Below are 18,229 nucleotides of genomic sequence, written 5' to 3'. Positions count from 1 at the left end.
GTATGAGGTGTTGAAATGGGTGAAGTCATCCTTTAAGTAACACTGTTTTCATTTAAATGTTACACACACACACACACACACACACACACACACACACACACACACACACACACACACACACACACACACACACACACACACACACACACACACACACACACACACACACACACACACACACACAGTAAATAGGGAGCTCAGAGCAGGGCATTGTGGGTAGGGGGGCAGAGCTTTCCTTTTCAGCATATGGCTGCAAGCTACTGAAAACATATTCCCAACGATTATATACGGTAGTCTAGGAAAAACACCTATGTGTGTGCTATAAAAGTGATGTAAAAGTACGTTATGCAATGGGAAAATAGTTCTGCTAAATCTGAACGGCTTTTGGCCAAACTGTGTTGAACTTCTGTCAGATATCCACAGATAACATTTTATTTCACCTTTGCAGATATTAATAGGTCTAACTTTGTCTAGATCAATATTTACGCTGCTGTAACCTTTCCAATAGAAGAACAAGAAATGGGAGATGCTCTTCATTCAAAGTCAAGGTAGGTCTATATCTGCTCCCCACAACTGTCAAAGCCCTGAGTAGGCAACCCAGCCTGGCAGAGATCAGAGCTCAGAGACGCACACTTATCTAACTTTTAATTTAATTTAATTTAATTTAATTTAATTTAATTTAATTTAATTTAATTTAATTTAATTTAATTTAATTTAATTTAATTTAATTTAATTTAATTCAATTCAATTCAATTCAATTCAATTCAATTCAATTCAATTCAATTCAATTCAATTCAATTCAATTCAATTTAATTTAAAGTTGTAATTGTGTTTAAAGTTTACTGTTGTTGCTGCAATGTTGCTACGACACCTGCATTTCCCCACAGTGATAAATAAAGATTGATCTTATCCTATCATTCTTCAGCAGTAAATGTTTGCTTCCCTTTCCTTCAAAAAGTGTCATCTGTCTTGTCTCATGTCTCACTCTGAAGTCTGACCGACCTGTCTTCTCTTGAGTCTAAAGGTGTCCTTAGTTCCTCATCACCATGTCTTCTATTTGTTACTAAACGTGGAGAACATGGTACCTGTAGCCTCATTTCTCCAGGAGAATGGCCCCCATGGCAGCCATTAACTGTGAGATATTTACCTCAGAGTCAGGTTCTGTGTTTGGTTCTGCAGGGCCGTGCACGTGCACACGCCCTGGGTCACATGCCTCAGTCACGGTCACACAGAATGGGCTCTTGGGCACCGGCGAGCCATTGTAGAATACCTCTACACTGTGTGGTCCTGAAACATGTCAACAGAACAAACACCACAGACATCACACTCACATAGTGGGATGATGCAGAGACAAAAAACACAGACATGATCACTTTAATAAACTAACTCACCTCTCTCGTAGGGAGTGTATTCCACGCTGTAGGTTCCATCCCCATGGTCGGTGATGAAGGCGTCTGTACTACTGCCTGAGGGGTTGCTGATCAGGGTCTGGATGTGGTCACCACCCTTCTGTGTGAGGGAGCGGGCATCCACAGTGAAGACGGTGAAGACCTCGCGGAACACGCCTGTTACACAGGCCAGGAAATGCACAGAACATGATTACAAGAAATAGAACAGGTACACTATTCATTTAACTGCATTGTAAAAAACTTACCCATTTACAGTTTATGGCATTTAACAAACACTCTTATCGAAAGTAACGTATAAGAAATGTGTACATTTCTAGGTCCCGGAAATTACTTAAGTAACTGATATCATAATCAGACCTTGAGTCTTGAGGCAAGACCAGATAAGTGAGGCAAAAGGCCAAGAAGAAGTCAGAGTTTTTTTCTTTTACAGTTTAAATGAATCTAAGGTAAAGTTGAAGTGGCACACAGGGACACAAACAGAACCTCTGTCCTCACCTCTGCTCTCCACTCCAGGTCCAAACACATGGACTCCACTGGCATCGACGGCAGGCTCCACATACAGCAGGACACATGAAGTTAATTTCATCCATTAATAATAATACATTCACCTTAACAAACCTAAGAAGGTCTTGAGATGTTCTTACAGCAGACAGTGGGAGACAATAGCGCCACTTGTTGTTTGATCAAATTACTGCAGGCATGCATCGATGAATTGAATACACAGGACAGATGGAGCGATGGAAATAAGCCATAGGATTTTTTGGGTTATCCTTTTAGCATCCTTTTGTATACATCTGTAACTGTTCATAAAGTATTCAATCAATCAATCAATGCATCTACATGTGGACCATACAGTTATTCAGCTACAGGTTAGACCAGTGTTTCCCATTGGTCAGGACCAATATTTACCCCAATGGACCTTTTTTTGGGTCACAGAATCATTTTTATGGGTCATAAATATGTGTTTCTTTTAATGTTTCTCAAACACACGCACACACACACACACACACACACAATGCTTCATTCATAAAGAAGAAAAATATTTATAGATTTAAAAGACTTATAGATTGCATACATTTAAAAAAAACTTTAAGAAACAGTGAAAAAAGCCAATGCACAACCTCACAATGTGTCACGATCCGACACAATGCAATGCGTTGTGAGCTTGTGTTGACCGCTATTTAATTTGTTTTTAAAATAGGGCTTAATTGGATAATTCATAATGTATGTCCCGGGGAGACATCAAATGTATCTTTTGGGTCTATAATTTTCATATAAAATCTAAATATGAAAATTATACAACACACACACACACCTAGCGGGCATCAACAATTATTCCCATACTGTAAAGTGCTTCTAATAAAGTAAAGTACTGTCAGATCATGTGACATACCTTGCAGGCCACTGGTTTTCCTGATGGCCCGATCACCTTGGCGTCGACCTTTCCCTGACCTCCAGTTCCCTTCATCTTCACATCCTGGTCTCTGCCTAGGGGGGCTGCTTAAACATTATGATAAGATAATGAGACAATCTAGAGTAAAAACTCAGGTCTCAGAGGAGGGCTATGGACAGTTCAGAAACCCGCCTACCAGTGACATCATCGTTAGGCAGGTTATTATTTTAAATGTATTTATTAACGCAAGAACGATATCTTCCATTATAGCATGGTAACTTTCCAGGAATAGAAAGCCTGCCGTGTCTATTAGCTTGGATTCCCCATCGATGATGTCACTGGTAGGCAGGTTTCTGAACTGTCCACAGCCCTCCTCTGAGACACAGTCCGAGTAGACACAATTGATAATGCTTATTAGTTATTATAATGAGCATTAGTGAGGACCTATTGTATGAAGACATGTTGAAATGGGAGAAGTCATCCTTTAAGTAACAATGTTTTCATTTAAATGTTAAATGTGTGTTAAAATAAATGCTGTAATAATAGTTTGAATGATATTAGAAACAGGAAACTAACCTATATAAAAACGGTTCCTCGTCATCATGTATTCCGTTTTCTCCATCAGCTCTGTCACTTCTGAAATGTCCCCCTTGAGACCATGTAGAACATGGTACCTGTAGGCACATTTCTCTAGGATCCACCTCAGAGGTTCTCCTTCAGACACTATGTACTCCTCAACACGTCTCCCTCCCAGCCACTCCCCCCACATGAACAGAACCAGAGTGTGTCTCCAGACTCTGTCCCCCAACAGCTCCATGTGTTCCTCCACTGATCTCCTGTCAGCTTCAGAGAAACTGGACCTGACATCAACAGTCACCAGGACAGCGTGGGGTCCAGGAGAACACAGAGTCACACCGTGTAGAAGGACGTCTTTGGTCTTCTGTGATGGAGGTGTAGTCGACCAGTCTGGACAGATCACCACACTCACATTTCTGTCAGCAACTAGACTCTGTTTTCTGACACATTGTGTCAGTTTAGTCTGGGTTTTAAACTCCTGGAATATGAGGTTTACTGTATGTTAGTCATAAAATGCAAAACCTTCATTCTATTCTGTCCTCAATGAATACATTAATATATTACTAATTACAATCCAGTAATATGATTGTAAATGGACCATTCTGCATAATGAGTACTTTTATTTTAGTTTGGTACAGTGACTATATTATTATGACAATACTGTTCTTGGTCTTAAAGGGATAGTTCACCCAAGTACTTTTTTTCTGTAGATTAGTCACCTCATGGAGACTTGAATTCATGGATATGTTTTAGTTTTTGTCTCATTCATAAGACAATAATTTGATGACCAGCGGACCGGTAGGCAGCGGTTCCGGTAGGAGACACAAAGGAGACTTTTTGTGTCTCCTACCGGAACCGCTGACAGTCATCACATTATTGTCTTAGGAATGAGACACAAACAACAATATTCATGAATTCAAGTCTCCATGGAGTGACTAATCTACAGAAAGAAAGTACTTTTGGGGTGAACTATCCCTTTAAGCCCTATTCTATACTTTGGCTAAAGCTCAAAACATGTTGCTATGAGACAGGCTGTGAGCTTGTAGATCTGCTATTTTCAAACGATGCAAGAATAAATGGGGGGGGGGGTATAAAAAATGATTAACCCATTAAGACCGGGAACGCACCTGTGTCATTTTTATATACAAGCTCATAGCGCGGCACTCGGTGCCGCGCTATAAGCTTGTAGATCTGCTATTTATTTATTTTTAATCGTGAAGATTTGTGCAAATCTTTGACTATATATTTTTAAAGCTAACATTTGTAACTCAAATCTTTGTTTCTGGGGGATTCTACAAATATCTTCTAGTTTTTTGAAAAAACTTATGTTGTTATAATCAGTGGTGTTCAAACTTTTTCATGTCAAGGACCCCCAAAATGTTATGTATTTGGCCGCGGACCCCCATCTCAAAATATGTTCTTCCAGGGACCCCCCAGAAGCAAAGATTTGAGTTACAAATGTTCGCTTTAAAAATAAAAAATATATATTTAAAGATTTGCTAAAATTTCTGTGATAAAAAAATAAGCCGATCTACAAGCTCGTAGCGCGGCACTCAGTGACACGCTACGAGCTTGTAGATCTTTTATTTTTTAATGGCCAAAGAAATCTAAAGTAACATAGATGATGCTTTCCCGGTCTTAAAGGGTTAAGACACCAGGGTGGAAGTGGTTAAACATTCATGACAGCAGAAACTTTCACATTAACATCAGAAAACATTTATATTTGATCTCTTCACTGTTTACTTCTTTCATTATAACATTCATATCATATTACTCACCTTGAATGGAGTTTCTGTAAACACATTGCACTGCAGAATGTCATTTCCAGCTCTGTTCCTGTCAAGCTGCTCTCCACCAACCAGCATCAATCTAACATCTGATAGACTCTGATGTTCTCCTGACACACACACACACACACACACACACACACACACACACACACACACACACACACACACACACACACACACACACACACACACACACACACACACACACACACACACACACACACAAGTTGCTAAATTATTCAAATCTTTTCTAAAATGTTCAAAAATAGCAGATGTACAAGCTCACAGCACGAAGTGACGCGCTGTGAGCTAACCAACGTATAAAATATGGAAGTTCGTAGTGGACCCCCTGGAAACCCCTCAAGGACCCCTGGGGTTCCCGGACCCCACTTTAAGAACCACTGGTGTAAAGTAACTAAGTACATTTACTCAAGTGCTGTACTTACAGTAAGTACAATTTTGAGTTACTTTTACTTTACCTGAGTATTTCCATTTTTGATACTTCATACTTCTACTCCACTACATCTCAGAGGTAAATATTGTACTTTTACTTCACTACAATTATTTTACAGCCTTAGTTACTAGTTACTTTGTTCAAAAATAGCTGATCTACAAGCTCACAATGCGTCGTGTTGAGACATGTTGTGCTGCTTAACACTGATGTATTGGATTCAGAGATTGAGTTATATTAATTATTAATAACATGAATTAATTAACATTGAGAATACAAACTGAAAATCTATATAATTGACAAAAAGTTGTCATAAATAATAATGAGCAGCTGCTTTACTGGTGTTCAGTTATGATGCTTCTTCTCTCAGTCCCTCTAAACTACATTAAAGGGATACTTCACTTTCACATAAAATAAACATTTAAAAAATATATTAAAAATAAATGAAAAAAGTAATGGAAAATTCATGGCCCCCTCACGCATTAGAGTGTCCTACTAATGTGTGAGGGGGCCTTTATTTTGCCATAACTTCTATAATTTTTTTTAAATATTTTTTTTTAATGTTTATTTTATGTGAAAGTGAAGTATCCCTTTAAGTTTGAATTAGTTTTTTATTTATTGCCCCTTTTTGCACTTTACTGTACTTTTTAAAATAACTAAAATAAATTTACTGTACATTTTAAATTAACTTTAAAAAAATATTGTTAAAACATTTTAAAATAGTGAAAATAGCCAAGCTCACAATTTGTTGCATCGTGGCGCGTTGTGAGCTTGTAGATCTGATATTTGCACTACTTTTGTGCAAAACTGATGTATGATGAAGTATAGGGCATTAATTTACAAAAAAAAACATAAAAATGTGAAACAAGGATATACAAGGTTTCTACCCGACAACAACAATATTACAGGGCTATATAAATCATGTCCATCATCATCATCATCATCATCATCATCACAACCACCACAAGTGATGTATTATTCATATTATTGTTAATAATAATTTACCAGACAGATTGGAAAGAGACAGACAGACAGACAGACAGACAGACAGACAGACAGACAGACAGACAGACAGACAGACAGACAGACAGACAGACAGACAGACAGACAGACAGACAGACAGATCGATCACCTTTAGAGCTAGCTTTCAGAGTGGTCAGTTTCCTGGTCAGTGTCTGGACATGTTCCTCTATGTTCCTCTTCCTCTCTGACATCTTCTCACAAACATCTCCATCAGCTTCACAGTGTCCACCTCTGTTTCCTGACATCATCTCATCTATCTTCTGCAGCAGCTGTGTGACCTGAGTGTCATCTGTCTCCTCATTGTTGAAGACATGATATCTGTTCCCACATTTGTCAACAAGCCAGCGGAGGTCTTCTCCTTCAGCCTCAATGTGCTGCTCAATGCTTCTGTCTCCCAGATGGTCTCCATGGGTGAACAGTACCATAGAGTGACTCCAGAGACTCTGTGACAGAAGTGTCATGTGTTCCTCTACTGCTACTCTCTCTGCTTTGGTGAATGCTCTATGAAGAGGAACCGTCAGAAGAGCAGCATGTGGTCCAGGACGACAGAGACACACACTGTTCTGGATCTCCAGTTTGTCCATCTCTGAGGTGTCCTGTAGTGGACGGTTGTAGAGCCAGCCTGGTGAGTCCACCACTGTCACCTGTCTCCCTGCTACTTCACCCTGTCTCACCTCACACTGCACTGACCTCTGACCTGCATGCCTAACTTTAAAACCACTTCCTGTCAGAATGGTGTTTCCTGCTGAACTCTTCCCAGAGCCCCTCCTTCCCAACAACACAATCCTGAGGTCAGTCAGTCCTGTCAGAGAAAACAAGTCCTGTCACAAAACAGTGAAAATAGCAGATCTACAATTTTATTTGCATGTGAAATGTTATTGTTTAAACATGCTAACCCGAGTGTCCCTACTCTTTAACTGCCAGAGTAATAGTAATAATAGTGTTACGCTACTGCCAGTGAAAACGAGCGATTTGATCAACCTTTGAAAAATCATGGAATATTTTGTGTGAATGCTATCCGCACGGTGATCCCCTCATTACACACACAGGGGTCTCGTAGAATGGGGGGGGGGGGAATGATCTGATAGCGGTAATCCGTTCCATAGTTGTGGCAAGTTGAAAATAACATGTTTTGCCAAAAATATATAGTGTAAAAAAAAAAGTACACAGGATCCGAGATACAGCATTTTTAAGCAATAAGTTAACCAGGGAGTGAATGGAGCAGCACATCTTTGGATGGCGTTATCTCTTCTGGTTCTGTGTGATATCGTCCATGGCAGGCTGGGCCATAGCAGAATTTGACAAATTAATTCGTCCATGGCAGACAATGAGTTAAAAAGAGTTTAAAAAGTTCCCCATTATAGTGAAAATAGCAGATCTACAAGCTCACAACGCGTCTTAACACAACGCGTTGTCAGCTTGTAGATCTGCTATTTTCACTATTTGGCATAAGATGAGGCATAGGGCTTAATCACATGAAACCTAGCATCCCTATCCTGTGGAAATAGCTGATCTACAAGCTCACAACGTGTCGCGTTGCACCGTGTTGTGAGGTTGTAGATCTGCTATTTTCACTCTATTTAAATGTTTTTAAAAAAATAATAAAAATAAAAGGCTTTTGGACATACAATGATATGTTTAAAACATTGTATCTTTGTTCCTCAACCACTAAACCACTTCAACACTATACTTAGTTGAGTGGAGTCCCCCAGGGGACTGTACTAGGCCTCCACCTGTTTTCACTATATACTAAATATAATAGCACAAAATAGCAGATCTACAAGCTCACAACACGGTGAAACGTGACACATTGTGAGCTTGTAGATCAGCTATTTCCCCAGAATAGGGATGCTAGGCTTCATGTGGTTAAGCCCTATATACTTCATCATCATAAGACAAATAGTGAAAATAGCAGATCTATAGCTTATAGATCAGCTATTTTCACTATTTTGGGGATTATAATCCTTTTTTATAGAGACACCCGAGTTAGCATGTTTAACTCATTAAGACCTGAGGCCGATTCTACAAATACCTTCTAAACCAGCAGTTCTCAAACTTTTTCATGTCAAGGACCCCTAATGATATGTATTTGGCTGCGGACCCCCATCTGAATTTGTTTTGTGCCAGGGACCCCCAGGAGAGAAGATTTGTGTTAAAGAATGTGCACTCGGTGCTGCGCTATGAGCATGTAAATCTGCTATGTTTGAATAGCCAAAGCTAAGTGGTTAAAATGATTGTGACGCTATTTTAACTAATTTTGCTGAGGACCCTCCTGGTAACCCCCCCCCCACTGGACCACTGGCTTAAACAATAACATTTCACCAGCAAATAAAATTAAAACTGAACACAATTTGTTTCTTTGTCAATACAATCTCCTCACATCAGAAAAATGCCATTTAGGTTAAAAATTTGCTAATTGTCACTTAAACAAAGTAAACAAAACATACCAATGTGTTTTGTAGGTCCAGTTGTTTGTTTCTGGGCGTCTGTCCTCCTTTGTTCTGCTTTTCTTCTGATAGTTCTCTCCTTCTCCTTCAGTTCCTCTGAGACGTGTTCTTCTGTCTCATAGTGACAACCATTACTAGTCACCATCTGATCTATCTTCTCCAGCAGCTTTCTGACCTGACTTCTATCTCCTCTGTCACTAATGTTAAGAACATGGAAGCGACCTTCACATTTCTCAATAAGAGATCTTATCTCAGGGTTAGATCTAATGAGATGAGTGTTCATGTTGTTTCTATCAGCTACAGTGAACACCACAATAGTGTGTTTCCACACTCTGTCACTGAGGAGAAATCTCACATGCTCCTCTGCTGACATCCCTGTTCCTATATATGGGCTGTCCAATCTGATCACTAGGACAAAGGCATGGGGTCCTAGAGGACACAGATTCACACTCTGTTGGATTTCTAACTGAGTCAGTTTAGGGGTCAGATCTAGGGGAAGATCAGACGCCCATCCTGGAGTGTCTACCACAGTGACCTGTCTGCCTGACACTTCCTCTTGTCTCATGACACTCTGAGATGTGAATCTGTTTGTGTCAAAAACATCTCTGCCCAGGATGATGTTTCCTACTGAACTCTTTCCACTGCCTCTACCTCCATGTCTTCCCCCGATCAGAACAATTCTCAGGTCTGAGGGGTCACTGTTCTTCCCTGGATGGAAACAGTCAAATAATACTATTATTATTGACACACACACACACACACACACACACACACACACACACACACACACACACACACACACACACACACACACACACACACACACACACACACACACACACACACACACACACACACACACACACACACACACACACACACACACACACAGGGGGGGGGGGCTCTAGTATAGGTCTAAAAGGCCTATATCAGGGATCTTCAACAGGGGCTGCGGGATCCTGTTGAACCCTTAGATCAGGTATTCAACGTTTTTGGGTCCAAGGACCCCTTAGCTGAGATAGAGACAAAGCATGGACCCCCCACTACATATTGTATAACATTGTGTTGCTGATTAAACTTTCTCATAGATTTCATACATAGCTTCATATACTTAGTTGACAACACTATCAATGTGTAGCGTTGTGTTGGATTCATGTTAATATGTATGTTCAGACAGTTAACCACTTAAACCCTCAATACTTGGAAAACCTGTACTTTATCTGCTCCTTTCTTCCCTCTACACCAAACCTCTGTGTAGAAAATAGCTGATCTACAAGCTCAAAACGAGCTTGTAGATCTGCTATTCTCGGCTAATGTTCCCCTCAGAATAGGGATGCCAGGATTCAAGAGGTTAATGTTAGTCTCCGCCAGGTCAGGTAGGTTATTGTGGCCTCCTGGTGGCGCTATAATAGGCCGATGTTTAAAGGGTGCCATTTCTTCTTAGGCCTTGCACGGCAATCGGACACTGACTGCATTCATGATTTGAGGCATTTTGTTCAAAACAATTGTTTTGCTAAATTAGACCTGCTGGTGGCGCTATAACAGGCCAATTTTAAAAGGGTGGCATTTGCTCCTCAACATAGTGTGAATGTGCGTGCAAAGTTTGACCGCAATCGGACAGTGCGAGTAGTATAGTAGGGCACCACTTTACCAAATCCTCTAACACAGCTCTAACACGTACGTGCGAAAAAGCCCTCAGCTTGTAGATCAGCTATTTTTTCTAATAGCCTAGATATAAAATAAGGCTATAGTGGTTAATGTATGTTTTATAATGTAATCATTTATATTTGCAAAGTATCTAGTAACTAAAGTTTTAAAAATAATTGTAGTGGAGTAAAACAAGACAAAACTACACTATGTGTGGTTGCAGCTGTGGGCCCCCAATAAAACAAGCTCTAACACCATAGGTGTGAACACAGCCACTGTGAGAGAAGCCAATGACACTGTTCCCCTACGGTTTGATCCCATTGGTTGGAAATAATCACCCAGCATGCAATTGTGAAATTTGGCTGTGTATGTTGCTTTTCTAAAACCATGCGTCATACTGGTAGTGACGAGAGCCATAGGACAGCATCTCCCCTCTGTTACATTGAACTCGAGTCTATGTTCTGGGCCCCCCATGGGGGGGGCTAAGTCAGACTCCACCTTTAACTACCAACGCTACGGCCGCTGTTCAAAGAATATTATATATAATTAGTGTTAATTCATTTGTAGAAAAACAAATGAAAAAAAAAAATAGATTTATAGAGAAAGATCTATAAGGGTCCATTTTGGTCCATTATTTAACTGGGGATCGCCTGGAACCCCTATCAAGGACCACTGATGGTCCTATGTTTTGGTATTGCACTATGCATTGTGACATCATGCTAACGCTATTAGCATATTAGCATATTAGCATATTAGCTTAGCATGTTATCCCTTATGGGTAGGTTTTGGTATTGCACTGTACATTGTGATGTCATGCTAACGCTATTAGCATATTAGCATATTAGCATAGCATGTTAGCCCCCTAGGGGTAGGTTTTTGGTACTGCACTGTTCATTGTGCTGTCATGCTAACGCTATTAGCATATTAGCATATTAGATTATTAGCTTAGCATGTTAGTCCCTAGGGGTAGGTTTTGGTATTGCACTGTGCCCTGTGACATCACCGATTTTAATTAAATTGACTGAGTAATGAAATAATCAATCTGAAATTATTAATTATGGATTATGGAATGTCAAGAATGTCAAACATGCCAAGAATGTGAGGAATTTCAGGAATTTCAGGAATGTGCTCAACAGCGCCACTATTTCCCCTAGCGGTAGGGTCAGGTACTGGAAAGTGACCTGTGACGTCACACATATTAGCCTGTCAAGAATGTGAGGAATGTGAGGAATGTGAGGAATGTGAGGAATTTCAGGAATGTGCTCAACAGCGCCACTATTTCCCCTAGCGGTAGGATTTGGTAAAGTGGTGCCCTACTATACTACTAGTGCGTTCATGATTTGCGGCATTTTGTTCAAAACAAGCCACTACTGCAAACTTTAGATGTAAATCTTAGCCAATCAGGATGGAATATGAAAAATCAAACACATCCGTCTTGATCACATGACTATGGAGATCATGTGTACCGATTTGCGTGAAATGTGGATAAAATCGGAAGGAGTAATATATATATATATATTTTTTACATGAGTCGGCCTCCTGGTGGCGCTTTAAAAGGCATATGTGAAAAATGCAGGGCAAAGGTTTCTCCTTGACCTCTAGGGAGTGTGCTTACAAAGTTTTACACAGATCGGTGCAGTTATAGGTAAAAACACGAATCGGCCTGTTATAGCGCCACCATGAGGCTGATTTGAAAGCAAGCCAACGGTGCCAGAGATTAGCTGTACACAGACAGAATGACACACGGACGGACGGACGGACGGACGGACGGACGGACGGACGGACGGACGGACGGACGGACGGACGGACGGACAGGGGGCAAAACATACTCTCTCACCATGCCTTTTGGCCTGGCGGAGACAACTAATTGTTCCTATCAGACAAAGATTAGGCGGCATCCCCTGTAGTAACTGAAGACCCCCTAGGGGTCCCGGACCCCCTGTTGAAGACCCCTGCCCCTGTGATATCGGACCTTTTTTTCTTTCTTATCTTAAAGTATTGAGGGTTTAAGTGTCTTAAAATACATATTAACATGAATCCAACACAACGCTGTACAATGATAATGTTGTTAAACAAGTCTATGAAGACAATGAAATAGTTTAAGATGAAACATCATTTTATATAATATGTAGTGAGGGTCCCTGCTTCATCTCTCCTTGGTTTGAAAAACATTGAAGACCACTGGCCTACAGTAGGCTATATTAAAAGTTTTACTTGAGTAAAAGTACATATAAGCATCAAACTATACTTGCAGTACCAAAGTAAATGTACTCAATAGCCTACTTCACAAATGTTTTTGGCAAACTTTTTTGAAAATAGCAGATTGGCTATTTTTGAGTGGCTGAAGTATTAAATAGGGCTTAAGTGTCTTTTATTGAGGTTTTTTAATCATTCTTCTGCATTATATTTCAACTCTCTATTTTTATTTATTTTGACATATTTTTTACTTTATTATATTCAAAAGTGCTTTTATAATGTGTTTATTTAGCTGTGTCTTGATGTCGTAATGCTTGTCTTGTTGAAATGAGCTTCACAAATAAAATTGCATTGCCTGTTAATGTATATTTTGTAATGATATTTTAAATTGCAATAATCGAAATCTGCAAAATAAATAGTAACTAAGTTTTCAAATAATTGTAGTGCAGTAAACATTGCAGTAACGCTTGCTATGCATCCCATGTCTATAATGCTTTAGAAGCATATTTTCAAATGCATTATAATCTACAAGCTCACAATGCGTCGCATCGCAACACATTGTGAGCTTGTAGATCTGCTATTTTCAAATGGCCGAAATGTATACAGGGTTGAAGTGGTTAATGTATGTTTTGTAATAATAATCAAAACCTACAAAGTAACTAGTAACTAAAGTTTTCTAGTAATTGTAGTGGAGTAAAAGTACAATATTTGCCTCGGAGATGTAGTGGAGTAGAAGTAAAACTATCGAAAATTGGAAATACTCCAGTAAAGTAGCAATACCTCAAAATTGAACTTAAGGGGGAGTTCACCCAAAAAATGACTTATTTTCTCTCAATTACACACCCCATGAAGCCTTGATTTCATGGATTTATTTTAGTTTTTGTGGCATTCCTAAAACAATAATTTGATGACCGTGTGTATTTCCGGTAGGAGACACAAATAATCTACTTTGTGTCTCCTACCGGATACATTAGCCGGTAGGAGACGGGAATCAAATCATTAGCTTAAGAATGCGACAAAAACAAAAAAGAATCCATGGATTCAAGGCTTCATAGGGTGTGCAATTGATAGAAAATAAGTCATTTTTTTGGTGAACTCCTCAAGACCATGTTCTATATTGTCTGAATCAACTTTGTTTGTGTTCGTTTATGTGCTAAAAGAGTGACTTTGAGAGCTGTTCAAACAAATGTAAATCAATGAGGAGCAACATTTGAATTATAAATTTCTAATCAATGGAAAAAATATTTTTGATTTCTTGTCCACCTTTGGAGTTACATCATGGCATGGTAACTACACAACCCAAACATCTACCAAAGTGGTCTTGCCCTTTAAGTACAGTACTTGAGTAAATGTACTTAGTTACTTTCCACCACTGATCTTGTGCCTACAGTATGTCCTGTAAGCCCCCTGCTGATTTCTCTAATGATTGAAGCATGTGTGTATTGTGTCACATGTTCATGTGTTTGTTGTTGAACAGTGAACGTCAAGCCATATGTTTAACATCATACTAGTAGTCCTACTGTCTATGTGTGTGGAGAGAGTTGTAACAGCAACTTTTACACACCTTTTAACAGAATGATCTCCTGACACCATTCCACTTATAGTATGTAGTATTCTGCTCTGCTCTGCTCTGATAACAACGTTTAGTGTGTAGGACCTTTATGGACCTGACCTGTGACCAATGTAGCAACCCTGGTGCTACTAGAGCTCTGATTGGATATTTTACAATGGCTTAAAACTGGAAGAGTAAAACTCATGTGCAACATTTTGGACCTCACGCCCCCCTGTGATCGCACGTGGCAGACACGCAGCTGTGAGCTCTGGTGTGACGTCAACTCGCATTCCTTGAGTCGAGTCATCAATGCCATTAAAAAATAAAAATATAAAGTTATATATATATATTTTTTTAATTATTTTTTTTATAATCAAATCGATTAATCGAATATTCGAATACTTATAGGTCGAATAATTCGAATAGTAAAAATCACTATTTGTGAATGCCCTAACACACACACACACACACACACACACACACACACACACACACACACACACACACACACACACACACACACACACACACACACACACACACACACACACACCTCCATGATTGAATCAAAAATGCTTCTATGAAAATAGTCCTACTTGACATTAAATGAATCACGTGATTCATAATTCTATCATAATGTTTTACCTGCTGATGAGCTGCTGGTCTGAATCCCACTCTGCTGTTGTTTGGAATTCATTGTAACCAACTGGAAACACCCTAAATTAACATGATATTAATGTAAACCACCTACAGTATCATCAACCTTTATTTAAACTCAGAGTACAATGAGAGGCAGCTGAGGTAACATTTACAATAAAAACACAACACTCTACATTAATAGAGTCACCAAGAAATAACAATAATTGTAAAGAAAGCATGAATCAGTAATGACAAGAAAATACTTTAAACACTCATTCCAGGCAGATGTATTAGATTATCAGATATCTTGTATGTGAAATTGATACTTTGGTCTGAAGGTGGCACCAGAGACAAGGTGATGTGATCAATCAAATGGTTAATATTCATTATCCAGAGAACAGGAATGTGTTCAGTAGGTTTTTTAGGAATCCATCCATTCTTATCTATTAGTGGACATTTTGACCTTCCATATTTTTGGGCCAGAAAAACTATAGCTGTACAAATTGGCAATATCAACATCCCTCAGTCAGTCACTGGATTGAGAGCTGTTATAGATTATATTATTTTATTTTATTTCATTAGTCTAATGTTGAGGAGACATAAAGTGATGGTGAGTCTGATGCTCCGGTACAGTTTGACACACTAGCAGAGAGAACAGTTCATAACTGGATGACTGTACAGTACAGTAAACTGTACATCCATCATTTACTATAATCTGATGTGTTTACCTATAAAAACACTTCTGTAACTTCATTTAATGACATTAGTAATGATATGTTGACAGATTAGTAAGCTTTGTGTCACTCAGAGTGTTTACCTTATTAAAGTGTTGAAGAAATGAGTCCAGACTGTAAACTTCACTCCTCCAGTGTCAACATGCACTGACAAGTGATTCCTGTCAATCAAGAGGAAAGTGTCAATCATTCATGTACTGTGGATCAAAGTACACATTCTAGTACACACACACACACACACACACACACACACACACACACACACACACACACACACACACACACACACACACACACACACACACACACACACACACACACACACACACACACACACACACACACACACACACACACACGTACAACTGATGACATCACAACGTATTGTTGCTGCAGTTGATAATGAAGTACAACTACAGTATAGTCATTATAATTCCTCCATACATCTTATTTTATGTATATAACATTGTTGCTGTCATGTGTACATTTGTGCTTGAAATTATTCAAACCCACAAACCTGGATCCAGTTACACCACCTCACACTAAGTTCATACTTAGCCTAGTTATAGCTTCAATCCGAGGACGCATCTGTCATTTTAGATTTATTTGGCTATTCAAAAATAGCAGATATACAAAATCATATCAATCATCAGAGTGCCTCGATATGAGCTTGTAGATCTGCTGTTTTCGTGAAAGAATCTTGAAAATGTGTGCAAATCTTTGAAAATATATATTTTAAAGCACACATTTTTAACTCAAATCTTTGCTTCTGGGGGGGGTCCCTGGAACAAAAATATTATACAAATGTTCGCTTGAATTTTTAAAAAGATTTTCACAAATGCTCACAAATAAAAAAAATAGCAGATCTACACGCTCATAGCGCGGCAACGAGTGCCGCGCTATGAGCTTGTAGATCTGCTATTTTTGAATAGCCAAAGAAATCTAAAAATGACACAGATACTTTCCCGGTCTAAATGGCTTTTTAAAAGCCATTTAAGCAATAACTAGGATAAGTTTGAACTTAGTGTGAGGTGGTGCCAGTTGCATCACCTCACACTAAGTTCAAACTTTAAGCTGTTGCACCACACAAATTAGTTATAACGTACCTCTAAGTAATAACTAAATATTTACACCACCTTTTGGCTACACTAAGTCCTGGGAGTAACTATTAACATGGCAGACCGCATTGATTTTATCGTCATTTTTTCAATATAACGATTTTTGCGAGACAGATTACACCCACTGGACATTTATGATGATTTTGACATCTATGCCGGATCCGTTTTAAGAGAGACCGCATTATGAAAATAACAGACATGCTAGCGGCAGACCTACAGCACAACAGCGACTTGAATGGTGCGCTTCTTCCACCGAGGCTCTAATGTGCGTTGCCCTGCGTTATTGTCTCCGCCAGGCCGAAAGGCATGGCGAGAGAGTATGTTTTGCCCCCCGTCCGTCCGTCCGTCCGTCTGTCCGTGTGTCCGTGTGTGTGTGTGTCCGTCCTTGTCTGCGACCAGCTAATCTCCGCCACCGTTGGCCCGGTCGCTGTGAAACTGCACACACACACTCCCTGGATGTCCCAGCAGAACCTCTGCCCCACATTTTTCAGATCAGGCTGTCATAGCGCCACCATGAGGCCGACTTTTGCAAAACACATTTTTGGATATGACTCCTACAGATTTTCTCCAAAAAACACGCAAATCAGTACACAGTATCTCTATAGTCATGTGATCATCACGGATCTGTCCGATTTACCAGATTCCATCCTGATTGGCTAAGATTGGCTCCCAACGTTTGCAGGATTGGATCATTTTGAACACAATGCCTCAAATCATGAACGAAGCATGCGATTTCCGTGACATTTTCCACGTAGATTCCCACTTGGCCCAGGAAGAAATGCCACTTGAAAACTTTCCTAACAGCCTCATGGTGGCGCTATAATAGGCAGATTCACGTTTTTCCCTATAACTGCACCGATCTGCGTGAAACTTTGCACGCACACTCCCCAGAGGCCAAGGAAAAACATCTGCCCTGCATTTTTCACATCTGCTTTTTATAGCACCACCATGAGGCCAACTTTTGCAAAACACATTATTGGATATTACTCCTACAGATTTTCTCCAAAAAACACACAAATCGGTACACAGTATCTCTATAGTCATGTGATCAACACGGATCTGTCAGAAAAACATCTGCCCTGCATTTTTCACATCTGCTTTTTATAGCGCCACCAGGAGGCCGACTTTTGGAAAACACATCAGATTCTATCCAAAAAACAAAAAAGCAAATCAGTACACAGTGTCTTTATAGGCACCGTTGGCCCGGTCGCTGCGAAACTGTGCACACACACTCCCTGGATGCCAATTCAGAAC

The 18,229-nt window shown here is 39.6% G+C and overlaps 1 protein-coding gene across 1 annotated transcript; it reads right to left on the bottom strand.

Annotated features, from left to right (window-relative positions):
* Positions 1-554: 554 nt before the first annotated feature.
* Positions 555-16,024, bottom strand: LOC308081609 (GTPase IMAP family member 8-like; the record flags this gene model as incomplete). Its single annotated transcript, XM_080457970.1, has 11 exons — positions 15,941-16,024; positions 15,130-15,201; positions 9,090-9,797; positions 6,752-7,444; positions 5,157-5,275; positions 3,379-3,856; positions 2,803-2,906; positions 1,905-1,959; positions 1,392-1,565; positions 1,148-1,287; positions 555-602 (listed from the first exon to the last, which is right to left on the bottom strand). Exons 2-11 carry the CDS (start codon positions 15,179-15,181, stop codon positions 555-557), a joined length of 2,571 nt encoding a protein of 856 aa, XP_080314096.1. The 5' UTR covers positions 15,182-15,201; positions 15,941-16,024.
* Between the last annotated feature and the right edge of the window lie 2,205 nt (positions 16,025-18,229).

The sequence above is a fragment of the Gymnoscopelus braueri genome (assembly GCF_963280865.1).
Source record: "Gymnoscopelus braueri genome assembly, contig: SCAFFOLD_51, whole genome shotgun sequence".
NCBI classification, from domain to species: Eukaryota; Metazoa; Chordata; class Actinopteri; order Myctophiformes; family Myctophidae; genus Gymnoscopelus; species Gymnoscopelus braueri.
This window is presented reverse-complemented; position numbering and strand designations above follow the sequence as displayed.